Source organism: Sciurus carolinensis, chromosome 5, assembly GCF_902686445.1.
Source record: "Sciurus carolinensis chromosome 5, mSciCar1.2, whole genome shotgun sequence".
Classification (NCBI taxonomy): Eukaryota; Metazoa; Chordata; class Mammalia; order Rodentia; family Sciuridae; genus Sciurus; species Sciurus carolinensis.
Window position 1 is genome coordinate 18661339 of NC_062217.1, and position 21403 is coordinate 18682741.

The 21403-nt window shown below is 36.3% G+C and overlaps 1 protein-coding gene across 3 annotated transcripts in view; it reads right to left on the reverse strand.

Annotated features, from left to right (window-relative positions):
* Window positions 1–13434, reverse strand: part of Gpc5 (glypican 5) — a 1347364-nt gene extending 1333930 nt beyond the window's left edge. For all 3 annotated transcript variants that reach the window (XM_047554610.1, XM_047554611.1, XM_047554613.1), the window contains exon 1: window positions 12948–13434. In XM_047554610.1, the coding sequence (XP_047410566.1) occupies window positions 12948–13113 (166 nt within the window). In that variant the 5' untranslated portion in view covers window positions 13114–13434. The remainder of the gene's footprint in view (window positions 1–12947) is intronic.
* Window positions 13435–21403: the final 7969 nt, after the last annotated feature.

A 21403-nucleotide genomic window follows, 5' to 3' on the forward strand; every position in this document is an offset into this window, starting at 1 on the left:
AGGCAATGAAAAAAATCATTGCAGGGTTAAACACAAGAAATAAAGGTAGGATTTGAGTTGTAGTGGAAACTCCACTGGGAATCCACTGGGGACTGAACTGGCAAGGGTCGAAAGCAGATGTAGGCTGACTGAGTAGTTCATTCATGAGAAGACAACGGGTTTTCAATGGTAGTGGGCAGGGAAATTAGAGACATTTCTAGAATATGATCTATGATAATTTGGAGATTGGCTGAAATGGTAGGATAGCTGCAGAGTAAACTACTGTGTCATCATGATGTGTCATTAATTCATTCATATTTCCAACTGAAGCCTAAAAAGTAAATAGCACCAATGCTCTTCATAAAAGCTGGGGTGGGGGAAATAAACAATTAACAAAAACATGATTGTGAGGCAACTGACTGTGAATAGAGAATTCATCACTAATTGGAACGTCTAAAAATATTTATAAAGCATCCCTAGAAAAGATTTATGTTTCTATACATTTTAAATGCAAATCAAATTGTCTTCTGAAAGTCATGGGCTTAAATATTTAAACTATATAATGGTCTATCATAGGGAATCCTGGGAGAAAACAGATTGGCACTCTCAAATTGGATTATTTAATTACATTTCTATGAAGGACAGGGTCTTAAAAAATCTACAAGGTACAGTTCAGTTCTCCCTAGCTAATCATGAACAAAGGGGAGAAGCATTTATCAGAATTCAGAGATGTGAGGTCACCATACAGGTGCTGTGCTTTTAGGAAAAGATATATTGGCAGCTTCCAGTGACTCTACAAGGTGAGACCTGGGATCCACTTCACTCCATTTACCCCATCTCCTCTCTAACTTTTGGTTGCTATTAACTGCAAGACACAAGAATGCACACTGATATGGTCCAGAAACAGATTTGGGTTGAGTCTATAAGAAGGCACACCCTACCCTTGTGCATGAAAATTCTTATTTACAATATAGGGGGCACACAAAGATCCATCAATACCATAATAAAACAAAAGCAGAGAATTAACTCAAACTTACCTGATAAAGTCAACCACACATTATAGAGACAGTCCATATACACATTAACTCAAGTTTTAAAACCATCTCATATTTTCAGGTGAAGTACCACCCTCTTAATCTTAATTTTAATTAATCTAAATAGCATTATTTTGCAAAAGCCCAGTGTTTGGTTCTCAAACTACATATACGAATAAACAAATCTGATTTTGCCATGGGATTAAGCTACAAAAAATAAATTATTAAGTTAAAAAAATAATGAAAATGTGGACTATTCTCCTAAGAGTACAGGATTAATAGTTTGATGGTGAATGATGGGTGACAAATCTTTGTGAGTTTGGTATTTTATTAACATGAAGAAAAATAATTCTGTTGATTTCTCTACTTGCTCCCTGACTTATCAAGAAAAAATTTTAAAATACAACTAAGAGAGAGGTTTTGTCATAGAATTATGTCACATTTGTAGAAAATGTTACAAAGCACCATTAGTAAACCAAGTGGTCCTTAAAACCACCAAAAGGTAAAAAACCACAAGCCTGCATCACTATCTCTGTGAAGAAAGGGAAACATTTTCTGAGAGGTTGAGTCATTTGCTAAAGGTCACACAGCTAATAAAGGATGTCATCAAATCTAAACTGTTTACAAACTGTACATTCATTTATATTTACTATAATACATAACCATAATATGTGACAAATTATATTAAAATATCTGCTTTATCCAGTTATTTATTCCATGACAGCATTTCAGTGCTTTTTCCTTGTTATAAATGTAGGGACACTTCCAAAGATGAACTAAATATTAAATATGTAATAATCTGAAGCTTTTTGGTGCTCCTTTACTTATAAAATGCAAATGTAAAATTTAGTTTTGCTTTTGCAAACTAAAGCTCTTACCTATACAAATCATAAACCCACATAACTTCACATGACAAATAGAATTCATTGGTTTCTCAGTTTTTTAGTCTTGCTGTTAGTCTTATTTCCTTTACCTTTTAAGTGGATCAAAAACTTATTTTAAAAAAATGGCTGTTTATTTTACCCAGAGTAAAATGTGTTCCAAGCCTGGTGAGGACGGACTGTTAATCTCTTCATTTTATTGACCTACTTCAGTTTCAGCTCATTAAACACAGACATCTCAATGATCAAAAGAAAATGAACCAAATGTAACTTGGTATAACCTTAGTGAATACGAGTTATTCAAAAAGCAAATAAATCTGAACAGGTAATTTAATATTGACAGTCTTCCACTTAAAGAATATAGATATAATGAATAAGGACACTCAAAAGTAATCTTTTCTCCTTCATTTCATTTGATCAATATAGGCACATTTGTGTACTTTTCATTCAACACCTTTTTCAGATTGTGTCCTCTTCCCAACTATAAGACAAGGAAAAGCAAAAGACCAAAAAGACAGCTGCAAAGATTAATTATAATTTATATCTCCCCTACACAATTATATTGCCTATATAGAATTATGAAAACTAAAATAGATTTTGAAGCAATTCAAACTCAATATCCTATGAGTAAAAAAATTTAACGACAGAACAAGAAATGTTTAATAGTTTTTAAATATGACTGTATTAAGGATTAACATTTAGAATATATAAAGAACTCAAAAAACTGAACGCCAAAAAAGAGCCCAATTAATAAATGGCAAGTAAATTAAACAGACACTTCACAAAAGAAGAAATACAAATGGCCATCTAATATATGAAAAAATGTTCAATGTCAGCAACGCTTAGGGAAATGCAAATCAAAACTACACTATTTCATCTCAGAATGGAATGGAAGTCATCAAGGATTCAATAATAAATACTGGAGAGGATGTGGAGAAAAAGGAACACTTTTACACTATTGGTGGGATTGTAAATTAGTATGGAAATTTGTACGGAGGTTCCTCAAAAGACTATGAATTAAACCACCATATACCACTCCTTGCTATTTATCCTAAATAATTAAAGTTATCATACTATAATAAAGCAAGCATACCCATGTTTATAGCAGCCCAATTCACAATAACCAAACTAAGGAACCAAACTAAGTCTAGGTGTCCATCAATGGAAGAATGGATAAAGAAAATGTGGTATATATATACACACTGGAGTTTTATTCAGCTTTAAAGAAAACAAATCATGTGATTTGCAGGAAAATGGATAGAACTTGAAACCATTATGTTAAATAAAATGTCAAACTCAAAAGGTCAAGGTCCTATGTTTTCTCTTATATGTGGAAACTAGAGAGGAAAAGGAAAAGAAAGGTGGAGGGGGTATTGGAAATCTCATGAAAATCAAAAGAGAAGTAGAGGAAAGGGACTGGGGCATGGGAGGCAGGGAGAGAAGGGAGGAGTGCTGGGGAGTGATATTGGCCAAATTACATTGTTCATATTCATATTCATATATGAATATGCAACAACAAATTCCATCATTATGTACAACTATAATCACCCATAATTATGTGGAAAGAAAAAAACATATAACAAAATACAGTTTTTAGTAATATTTTAAAAAATGGGAGCCGGGTCTAGTGGTGCATGTCTATAATCCAAACAACTCGGGAGGCTGAAGCAAGAAGATCATGAGTTCAAAAACAGCCTCAGGGAGACCCTATCTCTAATAAAATATTTTAAAAGGCTGGGGATGTGGCTCAGTGGTAAAGTGTCCTTGGATTCAATCCCTTGTACCAAAAAAATTTTTAAAAATGTGAATAGGGTAAATATGCAGGATTGCAGAGGAAGGAAAAAGGATATTCAATCCTCCATCCAAATAATATTTCTTATTTGGCAAGGTGAAAAAAAAGTACTAGAGCTAGTGGTGATGGCCACCCAACAATATGAATTATTTAATATGTATCAAATAACAGTACAGTTAAAAATGATAAAGAGGGTAAATTTTGTTATATGTATTCTACCATAATAAAAAATGTAAAAATAAATATGACTGGGTAAAAATACCTGGGTAAAGAAAATGTGGTATATATAGAGAGGGGACTACCATTCTGCCTTAAAAAAAGTAAACCACCCTGCCATTTACAATAACATGAAGAACCCAGAAGACATTATGTTAAATGTAATAATCAATACAAGAAGACAATTGCTGCATGGTCTTCTGCATATGTGGAATCTAAAAAGAATCTCATATGAGTGAAGAGTAGAACGGTGGTTACCAGGCACCATTTGGAAGAAGATACTAATACTACTTTTACAACAGTTATTGGTCAAAGAAAATAAATACGGTTGGAGTGAATCAAAGAGATCTGTTGTATAGCATGGTGAACATAGTTCTGATGATATGCTGCATTTCTCAAAAGTGTCAAGAGAGTGGGTATTAAATATTCTCACCACCAAAAATGGTAACTGTGAGATACTACATGTTTTATTTAATTGTATTTAACCATTTTAGAATGTATATACAGTTCAACACATCATACTATACACAGAAATACCATTTTTATCTATCAACTTAAAATAAATTTGAAAAATTACTAATTATTTCTTAATTTGTAATTGTTTGAAATACTTTAAAGAGAGATTATGCCTGAGATCAAGCATCATATTTCATGATTTAATAGCAATTATTGTTTTCTTAAATGTAAAAGATTTTTGAAAGGCTGTGGCCACCGCTTGGTCCACATGAAGTCTAAACTCCAGTATCTTTTAACAATGATCTTCTCAGCTCAGAAACAATTCAACAGGTCAGTAATATGACTTTCATCCTCAGCATAGAATTAACAAAGGTGGAACATGGAAAAACTGAATCATTTTTTAGTTTACTGCTATTAATTTCATCACGAAAACTATTATTTTGCAAGAAATAACATCCAAATTCAACATAAACCACCTAATCCAAACCCAAATGCAAAAGTACTTAGTCACCTTTGTTTTTCTCTACCCTCTCAACAATGCGTCAATAAAATGCTGAGGAAGATCCATCACTCAGGCTACATGATGCCAGATGAGCTATGCAAATGAACCCTTTCAATGTTAAATAATTTCCCTTTCCTTTCCTTTCAGGACATTGGAGAAACTTTCTTCCAGATAATTGTCTGGTAATTTATTTACTCCATTTCAAAAATATTAGGTAATATAGATAAAAATTCCTTTACATTTAAATTTAAAAGGGTTGGGTCACTTTATATAATTTGTGACAGTTACATAAAAAAATAACAAAAAAGAAAGAAAAAATAACTCTGAAAACAATTTACTGAACAATCCAATCACACTCAGATTATATTCCAACATATTTTATCTACTCTGTTTCTCATTCTAGTAACATCAATCAAAAATTATAATTAAGCACAATAAATGACCTATTAGTTAACTAGAAACATAAAACTAATTCTACACATAAAAATTTATTTATTAATGTTGACCTAATCACAAAACAAAGAGAGAAATCAATTACAGAGTTTACTCTCAAGTAAGCTCTATGGTCTAGTAAAGGGATATTTATTTAATGTCAGTATTGCTACTTTGACTCTCTGCTTTATATTAGAAATGACCAAGTATTGGCCCATATGCAGTGAGTTTCAAGATTTCAGGGTTGTCAAAGAAAAGCAAGACCACAAGGTGGAAGTTGGTATACAGTGAACTTTATTTGGAAGTCCCTCATAGCATGAGACCCTCTAAGGACAGTGTTGCAGGGCCATTGCAGAAGAGGAAGGGCCCAAGAGAACTCTCAAGTGAGCAGGGAATTGGAGGGAACTCACATGTCTAGATGATATGGTTCAGCAGCAAAACATAAAGTCTCTGGGTCTCTCAGAGCTAAGAGAGACAGCAATGGCTTGGGGTCTTTCCTAGCCCCAGGGTTTGTTTTAAGTATGGCCTGCAAATGCTAGGTGCAGCTTTATGGGCTATGCAAAATAGGCAGACTCTAAATGGCTAAAAATAGGTTCAGTTCAGCTATGTTAAAGCAACTGAATATGTAAAAATTTAAAGTTAGGCCCTGGTGGGCTTTAGGCTAATGATCACAGCCCACTGTGAAGAAGAAGAAGAAAAAATGGGATCCCTTTATTTAACACCATAAAACATTTAAAAAATTTCCTTGCATACTAGTAGCTGAATCTCACAGACTTATGTTAGAGTTAAACTTAAGAATCAGAGAGATTCAAATGATGTACCAAGATGCTCTCTGCAGTTTTACTAAATTAATAAATATTTCAACTCTTACTCTGAGCCAAGCTGTGCTTTAGACACCAAAGAGGCTACAGTGAAAAAAGATATGCAACCCAAACAGCTACATCATTTGCAGGGTCCAATGTAAAAAATAAAATACAGGAACTTTTGTTCAAATTTCATTATGATTACAAGAAAACATTAAACCAAGCACGGGGTCTTTCTGAGTGTAGAATCCTATGCGACTGCACAAGCTAGGCAAATGTCCATGGAACTGGCCTGGGTAGATGTGGTCTCCATTGTCATCATGTACTCAATCTAGTGGTGAAAGATCTAGAGTTAAAAGATATAAAAGGAATGCAGCATCTTAATAAGTGCCACACCTGAAACAAAAGCAATTCCACAATAGCTGCTGTAATCTAGTTTAGTGACTCTTGAGAAAGGCCTTTCTGAATAGCTGACATTTAAACTGAGACTTGAAACATGCAAATAAAACAGTTACACAATCTCTGTGTGTGTGTGTGTGTTTCAAGACCCACCGTTTGTACAGTTCTTGCAAGCTGTTCTCAGCCAAGATGATTTTTCCTCCCACAAGACTGTTGGCAATGTCTGGAGACATATTGGGTTATAACAAGTTTACTGGGGAGCTGGTGGTATTGCTACTGGGATTTAGTGAATGGAGGTCTGAGACACTTTTAAACATCCTATAATACACAGGAGAGGCCCTCACAAGAGTGTGGAGGCTAAAAAATTTAGTGTAGAATGAATGCAGATCATGTGTGAAGCTGTGATGAAGTAAGAGTTTAAGAGATGTTTGCCTTTCATGTCCTGAGTCACATGACTTCAGGGTAGTGAATACTAGAAACCCACATTTCTAACATCAAGGGAGAATTTAACTTACTCTATGGTGATTCATATCACCATACAGCTACCAAAAATGTGCTTAGAAAAATGAGTATAGAGTACTATACAGCTACCAAAAATGTGCTTAGAAAAATGTTTAATGGCATGAGAATTACTGGTGTGTTCATAACTGGAAAAATAGGTTACAAAGAAAGATAAAAAGAGTCCATGTTCTTTCAAAATGATATATGTTTAGCAGAGGTTTGATGCAGGTACTGAAAAGAGAACATAAGAATTTTTGTGATTGTTTTTCAGTATTTTAAAATTTCAAAAGAATTTGTATTATTATATAAAACCATAAAAATACAAAAATCTCATTTTCTTTCTATAAAAGCACATTATACATACAATTTACATGGCAGCCATATGCAGACCTGATACAGCTAATAAGAAGCTGTGTATTTTTGTGATTCATAGAAAAATGAATAATCATGTGAGGATGATTTTAGCAGTATAATTAGTAAAATCTAAAATTTATTAAAGATAAAATGTAGAATTGAGGATGTAGTTGGATTCTTCTAGTGAAAGGTCAGGCTTTTATGAAAGAAAGGTAGATATGAAGATGACTATTTTCTATTAAAATCAATTTCTATCATTACTTGAGTTGACCAAGTACCACATTCACAAAAATCTATTTCAACAAGTCACATGTTGAAATCTCCCATGACTTCATTTTAACAAACTGACAGGGATGCCAAAAGATCATTCATTTATAAATCATGTCTAGAAGAATAAGAGAACAATGAGACAACGCCACTTGAGACTGTGGTGCAAGCAGACATGGACAAAGATAATCTGTACCAACTTTGGTTACCACTGCCTCTTTCATTAACGACAACCATCCCCACCTTAATCTTCCTAACACCTACATGAAAGTTACCAAGATAGCCAATTCCTGAATTGCGTCACTTCATTAAACCCTTTTTTAAATCACCCAGCCCAAGGACAAATCCTTTACAAAGCCTCCCCAACTGCCTATTACCAAAATACCTATGGCTCCTGTAGAGTGCAATCTTCCTTGTTGCAGCAAGTAAAGTGAACTTCGCTTGACCACAGTCTTGTTTCCAGCAGTTCTTACATGGTGGGCTTCAACACAGGACAAACCTCACATGAATAATCCACCCCAATGTCAGACCACAAGTCTCAGCTTGAGCTTTGGAAATATAATCACCATAATGACCCTGCTCAAGTAGAAAAAATGATTTATTGCTGAGAAGCAAAGTACTGATATTTTTCTTTTTGACTGGGGACTGAACCCAGTAGCACTCTACACTGAGCTACATCCCCACCCCTTCTTACTTGCCGCAGTCTTCCGAGTAGCTGGGATTATAGGCTTGTGCCTCCATTTGAGAAGCCCAGTTTGAGATTACCGTCAGTGAGTGACTATAGCCACTAGCCAGTAATTATGTGAAACCTTAAATCGTACCTTACATACAATTTTGTTGACTGCATATAGTCAGAATAGTAGTGGTGGCAGTGGAGGTAATGGCTATAGATGCTACAGTTAGCAGTGATTCTGCCTCGTTTCTTTCTTAGAGTTTTATTAGTTAACCAAAAAAAAAAAAAAAAATGACCATAACCTAATAAAATGTCATTTTGGACAGAAATATGTTTACCAATTTTGGAAATGATAATTTTTGACTGAAAAAAAACCAAATTATTATAAAATACATCTTTGATATACACATATATAAAATTTGAGTTAAAAACTAAAATTTCTCCCTTAAAAATCAAGTAAGTTAAAATCAAGACATGAGGGAAAGAATTATAATGACAAGTTGAGCATGGTGGCATACACCTATAATCCCAGTGACTCGGGAGGCTGAGGCAGGAGGATTGTGAGTTCGAAGCCAGCCTCAGCAAAACCAAGGTGCTTAACATCAGTGAGACCCTGTCTCTAAATAAAATACAAAATAAGGCTGGGGATGTGACTCAGTGGTCAAGTGCCCCTGAGTTCAACTATAATGACAACAGGAATATATTTGAACACTTATGTACCTGAATTTGTGTCATTTTACATACATTATTTCATTTCATCTATGGAACCACCTCTTAGAATATTTCCATTTTATAGATGATGAAACAGAGTTTCAAAAATAACTGATTAACAGAACTACAAAAGGAAGAACCGAGTATGAAAATAAAACCCAGATGTCTACAATTCCAAATTTCAAGTTTACCAGGTAGATTGTTTCTCTTGGATCTGAGAATGAAATCAATTGTCCTGGGAGTGATTATAAGATTTGATCTTGAAGCAGTTTAAAGCAAACAAAAGCTACAGAGTGCTACTTAAAGAGTCTAATAGTATTAGAATTTCATTTTGCCACTTCAAATTTGTTATTATTCCCTCATAGTCAATACCTAACAAGGAAAATTTATTGCTACATAACTTTTAACTATATAGTTTGGAATGCTCAAAGTCCCCCAGAGATCCATGTATTATATGTCCCCAGAGTAGTACTACTGGGAGGTACATTGGAACCTTTTGGAGATAGAGCCTTGTGGGAAGTTAGGTCACTGAGGGCATATCCTAAAAGGGAAGTGGGTCTCTGGCCTCTTTGCTTCCTGGCTCATGAAGTAAGTTAAGTTTGCTCCTCTGCCAGGCATTCCTGCCATGATGTGCTACCTTGCCAGCAATCCAAATCAATGAGCCATTAGATCTTGGACTAGATCCTCCAAAACCATAAGCCAAAATAAACCTTTTCTCTTTGCAAGTTAATTGTTTCAGATATTCTGTCAAACTAGTGGAAGTTGACAGTTATCCTTCACAAACTATTTAACATGGAGACTATACTTGATATAGAGTTCTCTATCGAAGAACACTCATTTTTTAAAAACTGGCAAATAAATTATCTGAATGTAGTCTTCAATTTTTTTATAAATCTCTGAATTATCCTCTCAAAGAGGATTTAATACATGTGTGAACAATGCAAGTGTGAAGAGAATTTCAATGGTAAAGCATTATCTCCTCTCCCCAATAAATAAAATAAAAATAAAAGGAGCTTTAAATACACTAACAGTTCTTTACTGAATAAAATAAATAAGAGCAAAGGGCACCTTGACTACTACTTAGGAAATAAAATCAGAACACAGGGAAATCTGTAATTCTAATCACATTTACACCTTCTTTCTTTTTTTACATTTCTCATCCAAACATTCTTAGAAGCTCAATAGGCTTAAAGAATTGGAGCAGGGTAGGGAACAAAGGTAATGGAATCTGAGAAACAGCCTAAATGGTTGTTCTCACAATTTTAATAATTTCAAATTGGACATTTTTAAGAAGATATAAAAGTCACAAATATAAGAAACTATAAAAAGTTAGTCTACTGCTTGTATTATAAAAGCAGCATTTTGACTAGACATTTCAGGAATCAACCACTGTGGAAAAGAAATGAAAAAAGCACTAAGAAATATACCTTCAAGTAAAACAAATACCAAGTTAATTGTATTCATGTTAATCAATGAAAGGCTGTGTGCTAAACAAACACATTTTACCAAAAATAATATTAATATCTGTGTCCTCATGTGGAAATGAGTACTTATATATTAACTATATCCTCTCTTGAGGGTAATTTTAGAAAATAAGATAGCCATTTACTAAATTCAATGATGGTAAATGTTACAGATTACCAATGTGAAAAAAAGTAGTTCGATATTTTCTTGAATTATTCAAATAAAAAATGACCAGCAGTACAGAAACAAGAAAAATTCAGAATTATATAAAGCCCATATATGAATATCTTCTATCAGGTGAGCCTAAATCAGAATAATACATTCATGAATTAATGAAAATATGGAAGGAATTTAGCATTTCTTTTCACTAGCACCACTAAGGTTTAAGTGTGCAACTTAATTCAGCCCCTTTAGTGGGTGCTGCTGTGATTTCTCCATCCCCTTAAGCAAGCCACAGATAAAGAAAGGGACTATCTGGAGAAACCATCCAGAATGACTTAGAAGATTATTGCCATCCTGGCACTTTGTGTCCTGTGTATCCACTGCAAACTAAGGCACCCAAATCCTTTAAGACAGGGCAGAGCTGTAGTTTTTCAGTTTTTCCTTTTATCCTGGTAAAATGCAACCTCAGTAATTAATGTGCTGGAAACTTCCTCTTCAAAAGAGATGAGGCACACAAGCTTCCTGAAATGCAATACCTTCTATTCTACATGTTGTATTCAGCAGGTACCAGAAATATTGAGATCTGAGAAGTGACTGAGGTCAAGGCCCTTAGAGGGGAGGTGGCAACATTCACTTAAAGTACCAGCCTAACCTATGGTATTGAGGAGGCAAAATCTACTGACTCAATTGAGGCTTTCACAGCTCAAACACACACACACACACACACACACACACACACAGTTTTATTATCAACTAAGTGAGATTTGTTTCACAATGAAAAAAATACATTGAAATAAGAAATTACATATTTATAAGTAGGTATTTTGTATGAGGAGAGAAGAATTAATCCAAACTGAGAATATCAACAATGTTGCTACAGGTAGTGTAGACAAAGTATGTGGTGTTACTGAACAGGCATTCAGATAAATATTTATGTGTTTAAAATGTTCATGTAGCCAGGTGCAGTGAGGATGTCACACCTACCTGTAATCCCAGCTACTAGGAAGGTTAAAGCAAGAGGATTGCAAGTTCAAGGCCAGGTTGTAAGATTTAGCAAAACCCTGTCTCAGAATATATAATGAAAAGTGCCAGAAATGTGGTTTATTGGTAGAGGGCCTCTGTCTTCAATCCCAAATACACACACACACATGGGCTTCAACGTTCCCAAACATCCAGATTCCTTGCGGTTTAGCAAGAATGAAGTGCATGACCAGAAAAACAGTCCAGGGAAGGCTTCACCACTGGGTAGTGCTGAGTGCAAGTCTCCTCACCTTGAAGACTCTGGCAGAGGACAGATTTCAGAATCAAGCATTCTCCACAAGTTCTTTGTTCAACCAAAATCCTCAGAGCATTCATTACCCTGTGTGTTGGCTTCATAGTCACAGCTAAAGAGGTGCATTGTTCCAGTAAGGTCTGAGTTAGTTTCAGACACCTGCTACTGCTCTGACAACTGAGACCTATTCTTCCGGATAAAAGGGGCATTGGCTCTCCCCCTAGTAGACAAAACATATGCATGATGGAGACTGGGAAGAGGGGATAAAAATGCAAGCAAAGGGCACTTACAGGAAGGATAATCTACACTGGCCACATTAACTGTATTCTTTCCCTCTGAATCTGTTATATTGTATCCATGCTAAGTGGCTCCCCAATAGGGTGAGTTTGATCCGTCTGTTGCCTTAATATCCATCAGGCTTGAAACTACCTCATGGTTCTGGAAGACACAACTGTGCATTTTGCGCTCCTGAAAGGACAAGTTGATGCCTCAAAGCGGAGGGCACCAACAAGTCACGTCTCTGCAAGTGTACAGCACCAAGAGCCTAATTACAGAAAAGACCAAATCGGCTGCCCTTGTTAGTGTCCCATTCGCCATTCTCCAACAAAGGCGTAAAATGAAGGTCTGTGCTTTTAGTATCAAACTTGGGACAACTCACCCAATTTCTTCCGTTTGTGAGAAAATGGCAAACCCGGGACACCCCAGTGAAATCCTCTCCAACAGAAACACGGTCAGGCTACGCTGTCCCCCACACGTCTGCTTTACTAGCTCCTTCCAAGGCATCACCCAAGACTAAGGAAGCCCCAGGCGGGAAGCCAGCGCCCCAAGCTAGGAATAGCCGCAGGCGCAATTAGGGAGTCCCAGAAGCTGCGCGGCTGAGCCAGGGATGTTCACAAGGTGCATCCCCGAGGGCCTTGTGCGCCGGGAGGGCCCCAGAGGTCATCTTCCCAGGAAGTACCACCTCTGAGATACCGCAGGGCGAGAGCTCAGAGGACCCCTCCGCACCGCGCCCAAGAGCATCGCCCTGCGCCGGCTTGCGGCTCCTTACCTGCCCGCGGTGCATCGGGCAACCCCTTGACAGCTCCCACAAACCGCCACTGGAAAAGTTTCCGAACTTCTGCACAGGTCTGTTCACCCTCGCTGCGGGCAGACCCAAAGAAAACCAGAAGAAGGAGACAACGAAAGCCTATGCGCCAGATCCGTGCGTCCATCATCGGTGTCCGGGTCACCCCTTCCCGCGCAGTGAACCCCACTCTCCACGCGCGCGCGCTGCAGGCTCTGGAAGACTGGTAGTGGAGGTTTTCAGAGCGTGCGATCTGAAGTCCGGCGCTGAGGGACTGCGCTCGGACACCCGCTTCACCTGAGGGACTTAGCTTTCTCTTGAGTCCCGAGGCTGTGCCACCACAGTTTTCAGGCTGGGCACGCCAGATGTCCCTCCCCAGCCGAGGACAGTTAACGTTGCACAGACGAAGAAAAGCGCTGGAGCCGCAGAAAGCCGGCAAGCAGCGGGCTCCGATCACGGCCGCTGCAGCCGCGGGCTGGGCTCACAGCAGCTAACCTGGGATGTGCCCGCGCGCTGCGCTCCCTGGCGAAGCCCCGCCTCCGCCCCGCCCCGCCCTGCGTGCAGGCCACGCCCCCGGCGCGCGGCTCTTCTCGGCACTGAGACCCTGTCAACCTGGTCCAGCCGCTGGAGAGGCACCAGAACAGCCGCGACTGGTGCAAAGAATCAGATAAAAGCAAAGGGAAACCGCCGTCTGAGGAAAAGAGAGAATGCATGAAGAGGATCAGAGAACACAGGACATAAGAAACACCTATTGAAACTGAAATGAAACATTTCCCTACGAATAAATCGTGGTTCCCTATACATAGGAATTCCTATTAAAATTGCAGAAAGTAGACCGGGGCATAATACAAAATACTATTTTGGGGGGAGGCCTAATAGCACGTAGGTTTCAAAACTGTACACATGAAGGGTTTTTAAAAATTTTTTGTTGCTGCATTAGGATATTTTTCTGTAACATTTTCTATAACATTTCTATAACATTTTCTGAAATAACTTATGTCATGAGGATTGAAATCAAACATTATCACATTATTATTATAGTGAAGTCTGGTCTATTATCTTATCACTCTTTAGCATATTTTACTTCAGTAATTTCTATCTGTGGAGGCTTTACTGAGCTTTTACCACATTCTGAATTTCTTCAAAATATTTCTTAGAGAACAACTAAGGTAAAAGTGCTCAGGGAAGTTTCTCTCAAGAAAGAGAAAAATGAAGACTTTAAGCAATTTAAAGAATACAAAATAATTCTGTCAAGCTACTGTTTACAAACAGACTTCATGGGAAAACATAAACCAAAAGGCAAAGCATATTTTGGAAATGTGATTGACCCAAGAACTTGAAGAGAATGCTTCTCCAGCAGAAGGAAACTATTCAAAAGCATGAGGCAAGGGGACTATAAATACTTTTTAACCACTTTAGGGGAATTTCATCTCAAATCTGAATGCTTGCCAAGAGACAGTACTGAATAATTTTAAGTCTTAGTGAAGTGTTATGGGATTTTTAGTGACCATTTGATATCTGAAGCACTTTCAGAGATTACTTGCTTTAAAGTCATTCCAGGGTGACGGCTGGGACATTGCTTCAGTGTGAAATACTGCTCACTTGACTTTTGACATCCATTCCCTGAATATTAGATTATTTTCTTAGAAGATCTCCTAATAAATCTAGTAATAATAATCTCTTAATAAATGGGAATACCACTTATAAATTCTAGACCTTCCTTCAGGCAAAGCTGTATTCCAGAAAATAAAATTCTCCATGAATGTCTCTACTTGCCCACCCCTATCATGGAAAGGATGCTTGGAAGTCTACAGGAAGAAACAAAAACAACCATGAAAATGTATGTAGTATTCATGTGCCAGATAATATTATAGGTGTCCTATGAATTCTGAATCACTTAATCTTTATAACAACCTTATAAAACAGATACTATGATTATCATTGTTTCAGAGATGAGGAAGGAGGCACAGAGAGGTAAGATGATTTGGCCAAGGTCTAAGATAAGGAATCAAGCTGGGCATGGGCAGCCAGAACCTGTGCTCCTCAGCCATTCCATGCCATACCCAAGCACCTATGAGGTTATAGTCAGTAACACTGTCTATTAATTTATCATACTTTTCACTAGTAATATATAAAATTTTTATCTACTTGATTTTATTCTGTTAGAACCCCTTATAAGTTAATATATGTCTCATAAAGTTTTAAGTTTTCCCAGAACTTCTTTATTGTTACTAAGATCTCTCCCTGATAGAGTTAATCATCATAGACTGTGAACATTAAAGAAGTTTTATATTACCTGGTACAATTCAATCATTTGGAATCTCTAAAACAATTTGCCTTGCAAGGAGAAAATCACAAACACAAGTGTTAAGTATTGATGATTCAATAAAAACTAGTCAACTAACAAATATTGATTAAACACATGACATCAAAAAACACTATATGAGGCATAATGGGGTATACAGTGACATGCAGGCAAGTTCTTTTCTTGGTGATTTTACAGTTTATTTCAACAAAACAAGTAGGAAGTCATATATAAAAAGGGAGTAGGATTTAACAAGAAAATAAGTGTATTTAGTCTGCAAAAAAAAAATATCTACAGTCACAGATAAGAAATACGTTTTGTTACTACCTGTTATCCCTACAGCTACTGCAGTGGATGAGTCAACAAGTGACTTGGAAAAGATTTTTTTCTTCTGTGTATCCCTATTTCCAAATAAATAATATGCATGCTATGCTCTGGAACTTCAAGACAAGTCCCCATCTTCCAATCAGAATACAGTTTCATATTGTCTTTTAGGTGCACATTTTGTAGCAATCTCTGCACAAGGACTACAACTAATCTTTTGTTCAATTTACTTGTAAATATTACAAATGAAGCTATGGTGGAATTACCATAATTTGAGAGCTCTAATGCCTCATTTTTCAAAAGCTATTCAATCAAAATTTATTGAATGTCTTTTATGTAATAGGCCCTGGGCCTTGCTCTCAAAATATCAATACCCTTAGATAGGAGAATCTTTAAAGGGTCATTATTTCAGATACACCTTAATAATTATCTAAATGCAGAGTTCTCCTAGTATTTCTAAGTAACTGTTTATAGTTGTCACTTGAGACCTTGTAAAGAGAAATAATCTCCAGTGTAGTTTAGGTGTTCTTAATGATACTGCAGAGTCTTAAACCCTTACTCCTGCTTTAGGCCAAGATTGACCACTAGTTAGCACACCCTTAGAAATGGTTTGGGTAACTTCTGTACCCAATCAATAATAATAGCTAATATTCATTTAGTGGTTAGAGGTATTCTCTCATTTAACATTTTAACCACCCCATGAGACAGTTACTATTATACTACTAAGGAAGAAACTGGAGTACAGAGATTAAGTAAACTTCCATAAGCCACAGATCTGATAAGAGCACAAATGCATGACAACTTCTATGTCCCTTACCCATGAACTCTCCTGCTTCTGATGAGCCATACACTGGGTATGTGTTACCCCTTGAACTCACCCTTTCACATGAGAAGAAACCCTGGTACTCACTATCCTGTCACCAGGCAGCTCCATCTCTTCTTTATAGTGGTCTAGAGGTCTACAGTGGCTGCCTTGTGACCCAATAGTTCTTCATGCCTTGTAGGTAACCCAGGTACTACTTCCTCCCCTTGACTATTCCTACTAAACTTTTAACCATGAGAAATATAAGATTAACATTCTCATACTATCTTGACTTATTTAAGCCCCACAGGATCCCAAAAGCATAGCCATAAATTCTCCTTCTCTTGCCAGAAATGGCCACCACCCAGTAGGAAAGGATCCCCGCTCAACTAGCTCTCCTGTGAGGTCAGCCAGTTCAATCCCACTCTGTCTTTAACCTACTAGGTTTTTACCACCCTACTAGAGCAATGATTCAGACAAGCCTTCCTGTAGAACCTAGAGTCCTCTTCACTCTCTTGTCACTAGAAAGTCTGCTTTCCACAGTCCCTGCTGGTTCATTCTGTTCCCAAATACAATCCCACTGTACCCCTACAAGGCATCTCCTCCCTCTGAAGGTGTCCTTCCCTGGGCTACTAAGTTTGTGTGACTTACAAACTGCTATACTATCTAATCTGATCAGTACTTGGTGTTTCCTCATCTCAAATTACTTAGGGAAGGGGCCTCCTCCTTCATTAACAGGGTGAATAAGATCATCATAACAAAAATATCTTCAATACAAACACTTCCATTTAGTTTTAAAAAAAAAATGACTTTTGTCTTGCCCTACGTTCTATCTCTTTCAAAGGTCAGCTGTATGCCCTTAGCTGTACTAACAAAGGGAACCAAACTGGAGGCTAGCCCCAGTTGACCCTAGCAATGAATTTCTGCCACCAGGTATCCAGAAGGAAATTGAGGGATCTTCCTCAGAAGTTTCCTCAAGTCAAGATTGCAGTGATTGTGAAAAGATCAACTATGGGAGAGAATACAGCAAATAAAATACTCCATAAAATATTCCAAATGGAGATTAACATGACACTGAGAAAATTTGATTAGCAAAAACATTTTCCAGAAAATACTTTCTAACTATATACATACATACTGCAAGTCTATACTTCCAATTTGAAAAATGCTCATCTTCTAATCATCAGTACATTTGTTAATGATTTTGAAATATTTCAGATGTACTTATGTCATTATCTCATAGCAATTATTCTTCAAGGCAAAGATAATATATTTCACAAAAATCACTAAACTGCTCTTGTTCATTACATAAATAAATTCAAAAGTATTTCATATAATATTTAATTTTACCAGTTTTGTATCTGCAATTTTTAATGAGACATTTTCTTTCAGAAAACAGAGAAATAAAAAATATGTTTTCTAAAAGAGAATGAAAAGTATTACAAAAAAGTGCTTTGATAAGAAATTAGCAGTATTCGATGAGTTTATGAACTGAATATCTTCAAGTAATTTATTTCTAGGCTAAAAGTCATGTGATATCAGTATCCTTCAAAGTTCAATACATAATGCATGTAAAAATTACCATATGTTATAAAATAAATGAATACAGTACTAATTTCTCTCAATTCCAAATGCACATTTTGCACCAACATGACACCATTTTTGATTTCCAAATGGAGAAAAATTCACACCCAAAATTCAATTCCATAATTAATTATACCCATAGTTTCAAGAAAAACAATTGCATTTACAAATTCAGTTGTTTTATGTATTGACTACATAATATTCCTCCTTAAATGAGTGTTTTCCAGAAATTAAACTAAAAAAAAAAAAAAAAACAAAAAAAAACTTTATTTTACACCTGATTGGTGCTGGTCATTTAAAATGAGAACTAAGGGGCCACAGAGGTCTAATTGCCAGAGAGGAAACCTCATGAGGTCAGTGGAGCCTGCCTGTATTCACCGTCATCCTAGGAACAGCAGTGTAGGCATCAATTAAATTTATTGAATGGACTGTCTTAAGTCTGACATTCTCATGTGTCCTATATTATGTTTATCCAAATTCTTTATTTCTTAAGCAGTACTGAACATCTTAACTTCAACTCAATCCCTAGATTTTTATATTACCTTCAAAGTAGGAAAAAAAATCAATCTCAGATGGAATACTACCAATAAATACCTTCAAACTAGGTCGTCATTTTTTAAGCAAAGTTATTTATGGACCACTGCATCATCTAGTATTTGACTTTCAGTAAATATTTAATGTCTGTTTCACTTTTTTATTTACTTTTTATGAAATAAATATAAGATATAAGCTTGAAAATTTTAATGTCACTACCAAATAAATTATTGAATCAAAAATTAAAGAATTATTTTTCTAATTGTTTTCCTGCAACATTGAACATTTTAATATCTTAAATACTAATTATTCAGGTAAAATTAACTTTAATATCAAATATAAAATATCCTCCAGAATTATTATTCAGTGTCTATGTTAGATTGGCCAAGTTGTTAAGACCACTCGGATACCCCCTTTCTTTATTATATAAAATGAGGAGAAATACAACATCCATGTTATAATGTTGTTGATGGGGTAAACTGGAATAATATACATAAAGAGTGTTGTACAATTCATGGTTCATATGACCTTTTAATAAACAGACATTCTTCACTGGAAAACTTCCTGTCATTAATTCATTATCTATTAGTCACATCCTGGATATAATTAAGATAATAAACCTTCTCTTTTAAATCAATATTTATTCAAAAGTAAGACCTTTTGCCTTCCCTATATTTGTAATAGAGGTTTTTTTTACATTTTTTAGTGTATACCCACCTATCAAATCAATTTTTTTTTGAATAACAGAAAAAAATGAGCTGTCTATCTCAACTCAGTATAGGTGTAAAAGAGTTCAAGTTGCTCAAGGTTATGAGTGAAAAGTCACTTTTAGAAGAAAAAGAGTCACTCCTCTCTGAACATAATGAGCCCTTGGAGCAAGATCTGGAGACTAATTATAATCAGCTTTTTAAGATGCAAAATGTAGACACTCTACTAATGATTAAACCTCATAATTGATAATTATCTCTGATTAACGAGAAGGAAGTTCTTCCAGAGGCTTTCACCGCTGTATACCATTGTCATAATTGATCTTTAATTGTTCCATGTAAAGATTCCTTTTATCATATGTTTAATCTCTGCTATTTATAAATAAGGTCCATGTACAGACCTTATTAAGTGTCCCTAGATGTGATATTACTTTACAAATGTCTTTGCAATTTAATTAGTATTCAGCCTAATTCTTTATATTTGCATATGAAAAGGTACAAGCAGTTCATGCTCTCAAGCAGAAAGGAGGAATCCCTTGCTCTGACCAGTTCTGAATACTCTTCTTGATCCACATTTTGAGAGAAGAGAGAACAATCCTCTGTCTGGTTACGCCAGAGCAGACTTTAAGCAACTGCCAACTTTCTGCTCCTGGAGAATTGTTTCCAGTCTTTCCCATCTTTATCTGATCTCTAGGGAGCATCTTAATTTTTTTCTTTCCTTTTTCTGCCCCTATTTCCAAATGATCTCATAACTACTCTCCTAATGTCCATTAGTCATATTAGTCTGTATCCTACTGGCCAAGTGCTTGCATGGATCTGCTTAACTTGACATATAAACCATTCTAACTTTAAGTCCCTCCCTCCTTCAGCTTTCCAGACAATGTACTACCCTAGGTCTCCTAGTTCTACAATGTTTCTTTTTCTGTCCTTTTGCCTATTTCTCCCCTTTGTTCTGCCTTCAAGTTTCCCAAGGCTTTGGCTTTAAGAAGTGCTCTTCTTTTTCTACATGTAATTCCTAGGAGCATGTACTGGGTTGAGTATCTCCGCCCACAATTCACATCCACCAATGAACTCTGAACCTCAGAATGTGGAAATAGGGTCTTTGCAGATGTAATTAATGCAGGATTTTTCAAATGGAATCATTCTGGGTTTAGGGTGAATCCTGGTGTCTTAACAAGAAGAGGAAAGAACAACAGAGACAGAAAAAGTGATATGAAACTAGAGGCAGAGACCAGAATGCTTCCCCTGCAACCTAAGGGGAAGCCAAACATTGCAGACAACCACCTGAAAGCCGAGAGAGTGTCTAGATGTCTGTCCCTCAGAGCCTCCAAAAGGAACCATCCTTGATGACACCTTGATTTCAGATTCTGGAAACTTGTTTTCTGAGATTATAACTTTGGGTGAAGCCACCAAGTTTGTGGTTGTGGCAGCCCTAGGAAATGTGCTGAGTGCTTTGGGTTCTCATGCCTTCACCTCTAGCATCTGTGCTAAATGTCCACAGATGCTTCCCTCCATGTCTGCCTTCTCATCTGCCTACTCTTCTTTTTCATTTGGGTATCCTTCCATCATCTCAAACTCTATTCTTACAAGGAGACTTTATCATCTTCTCCCTAGTTCAACACTCCCTCATCCATTGATTAATTTATAAACTGAATGAACACAATTCTGAGGTATGTTTTTTCTAGCAATATAGTCTTCCTTGATAACCCAGAATTGTTTGTATCCTGTCTCTTCTTTAATCTATGTAATATGAATTATGAGACTTGCCAATTTATTCACCTCTCATATTCATCTTTTTCACTCCAACTTTCCTACATTTCTCATTACATTCCAAGATGATTGCATTAGTTCCCAGAGAGGGTTCATTGCCTCAAGTCTCCTTCTGATGTAAATCATCTTCCATACTGGACACAGGTTAGTCAGTGTGCATCTTTTATTATATTCAAAGAAATCAGTTATTGATGACAAAGCAGATCTTAGAAACTACCCTTGTGTTTCTTCAAATAAAGTTCAGAGAATGCCAGCATCATATTTACCTAGATTATTAGAACACAGATTCCTGGATCATATCCAAATCATATTCTTGATTTGGGATCCAGATAATTTCTCATAAAATGCTTATTCGAACTCAAGATTTAGATTTAATGCATTCCCTTTATTTTGTTGTAAAGCAACTTTTCTTCCT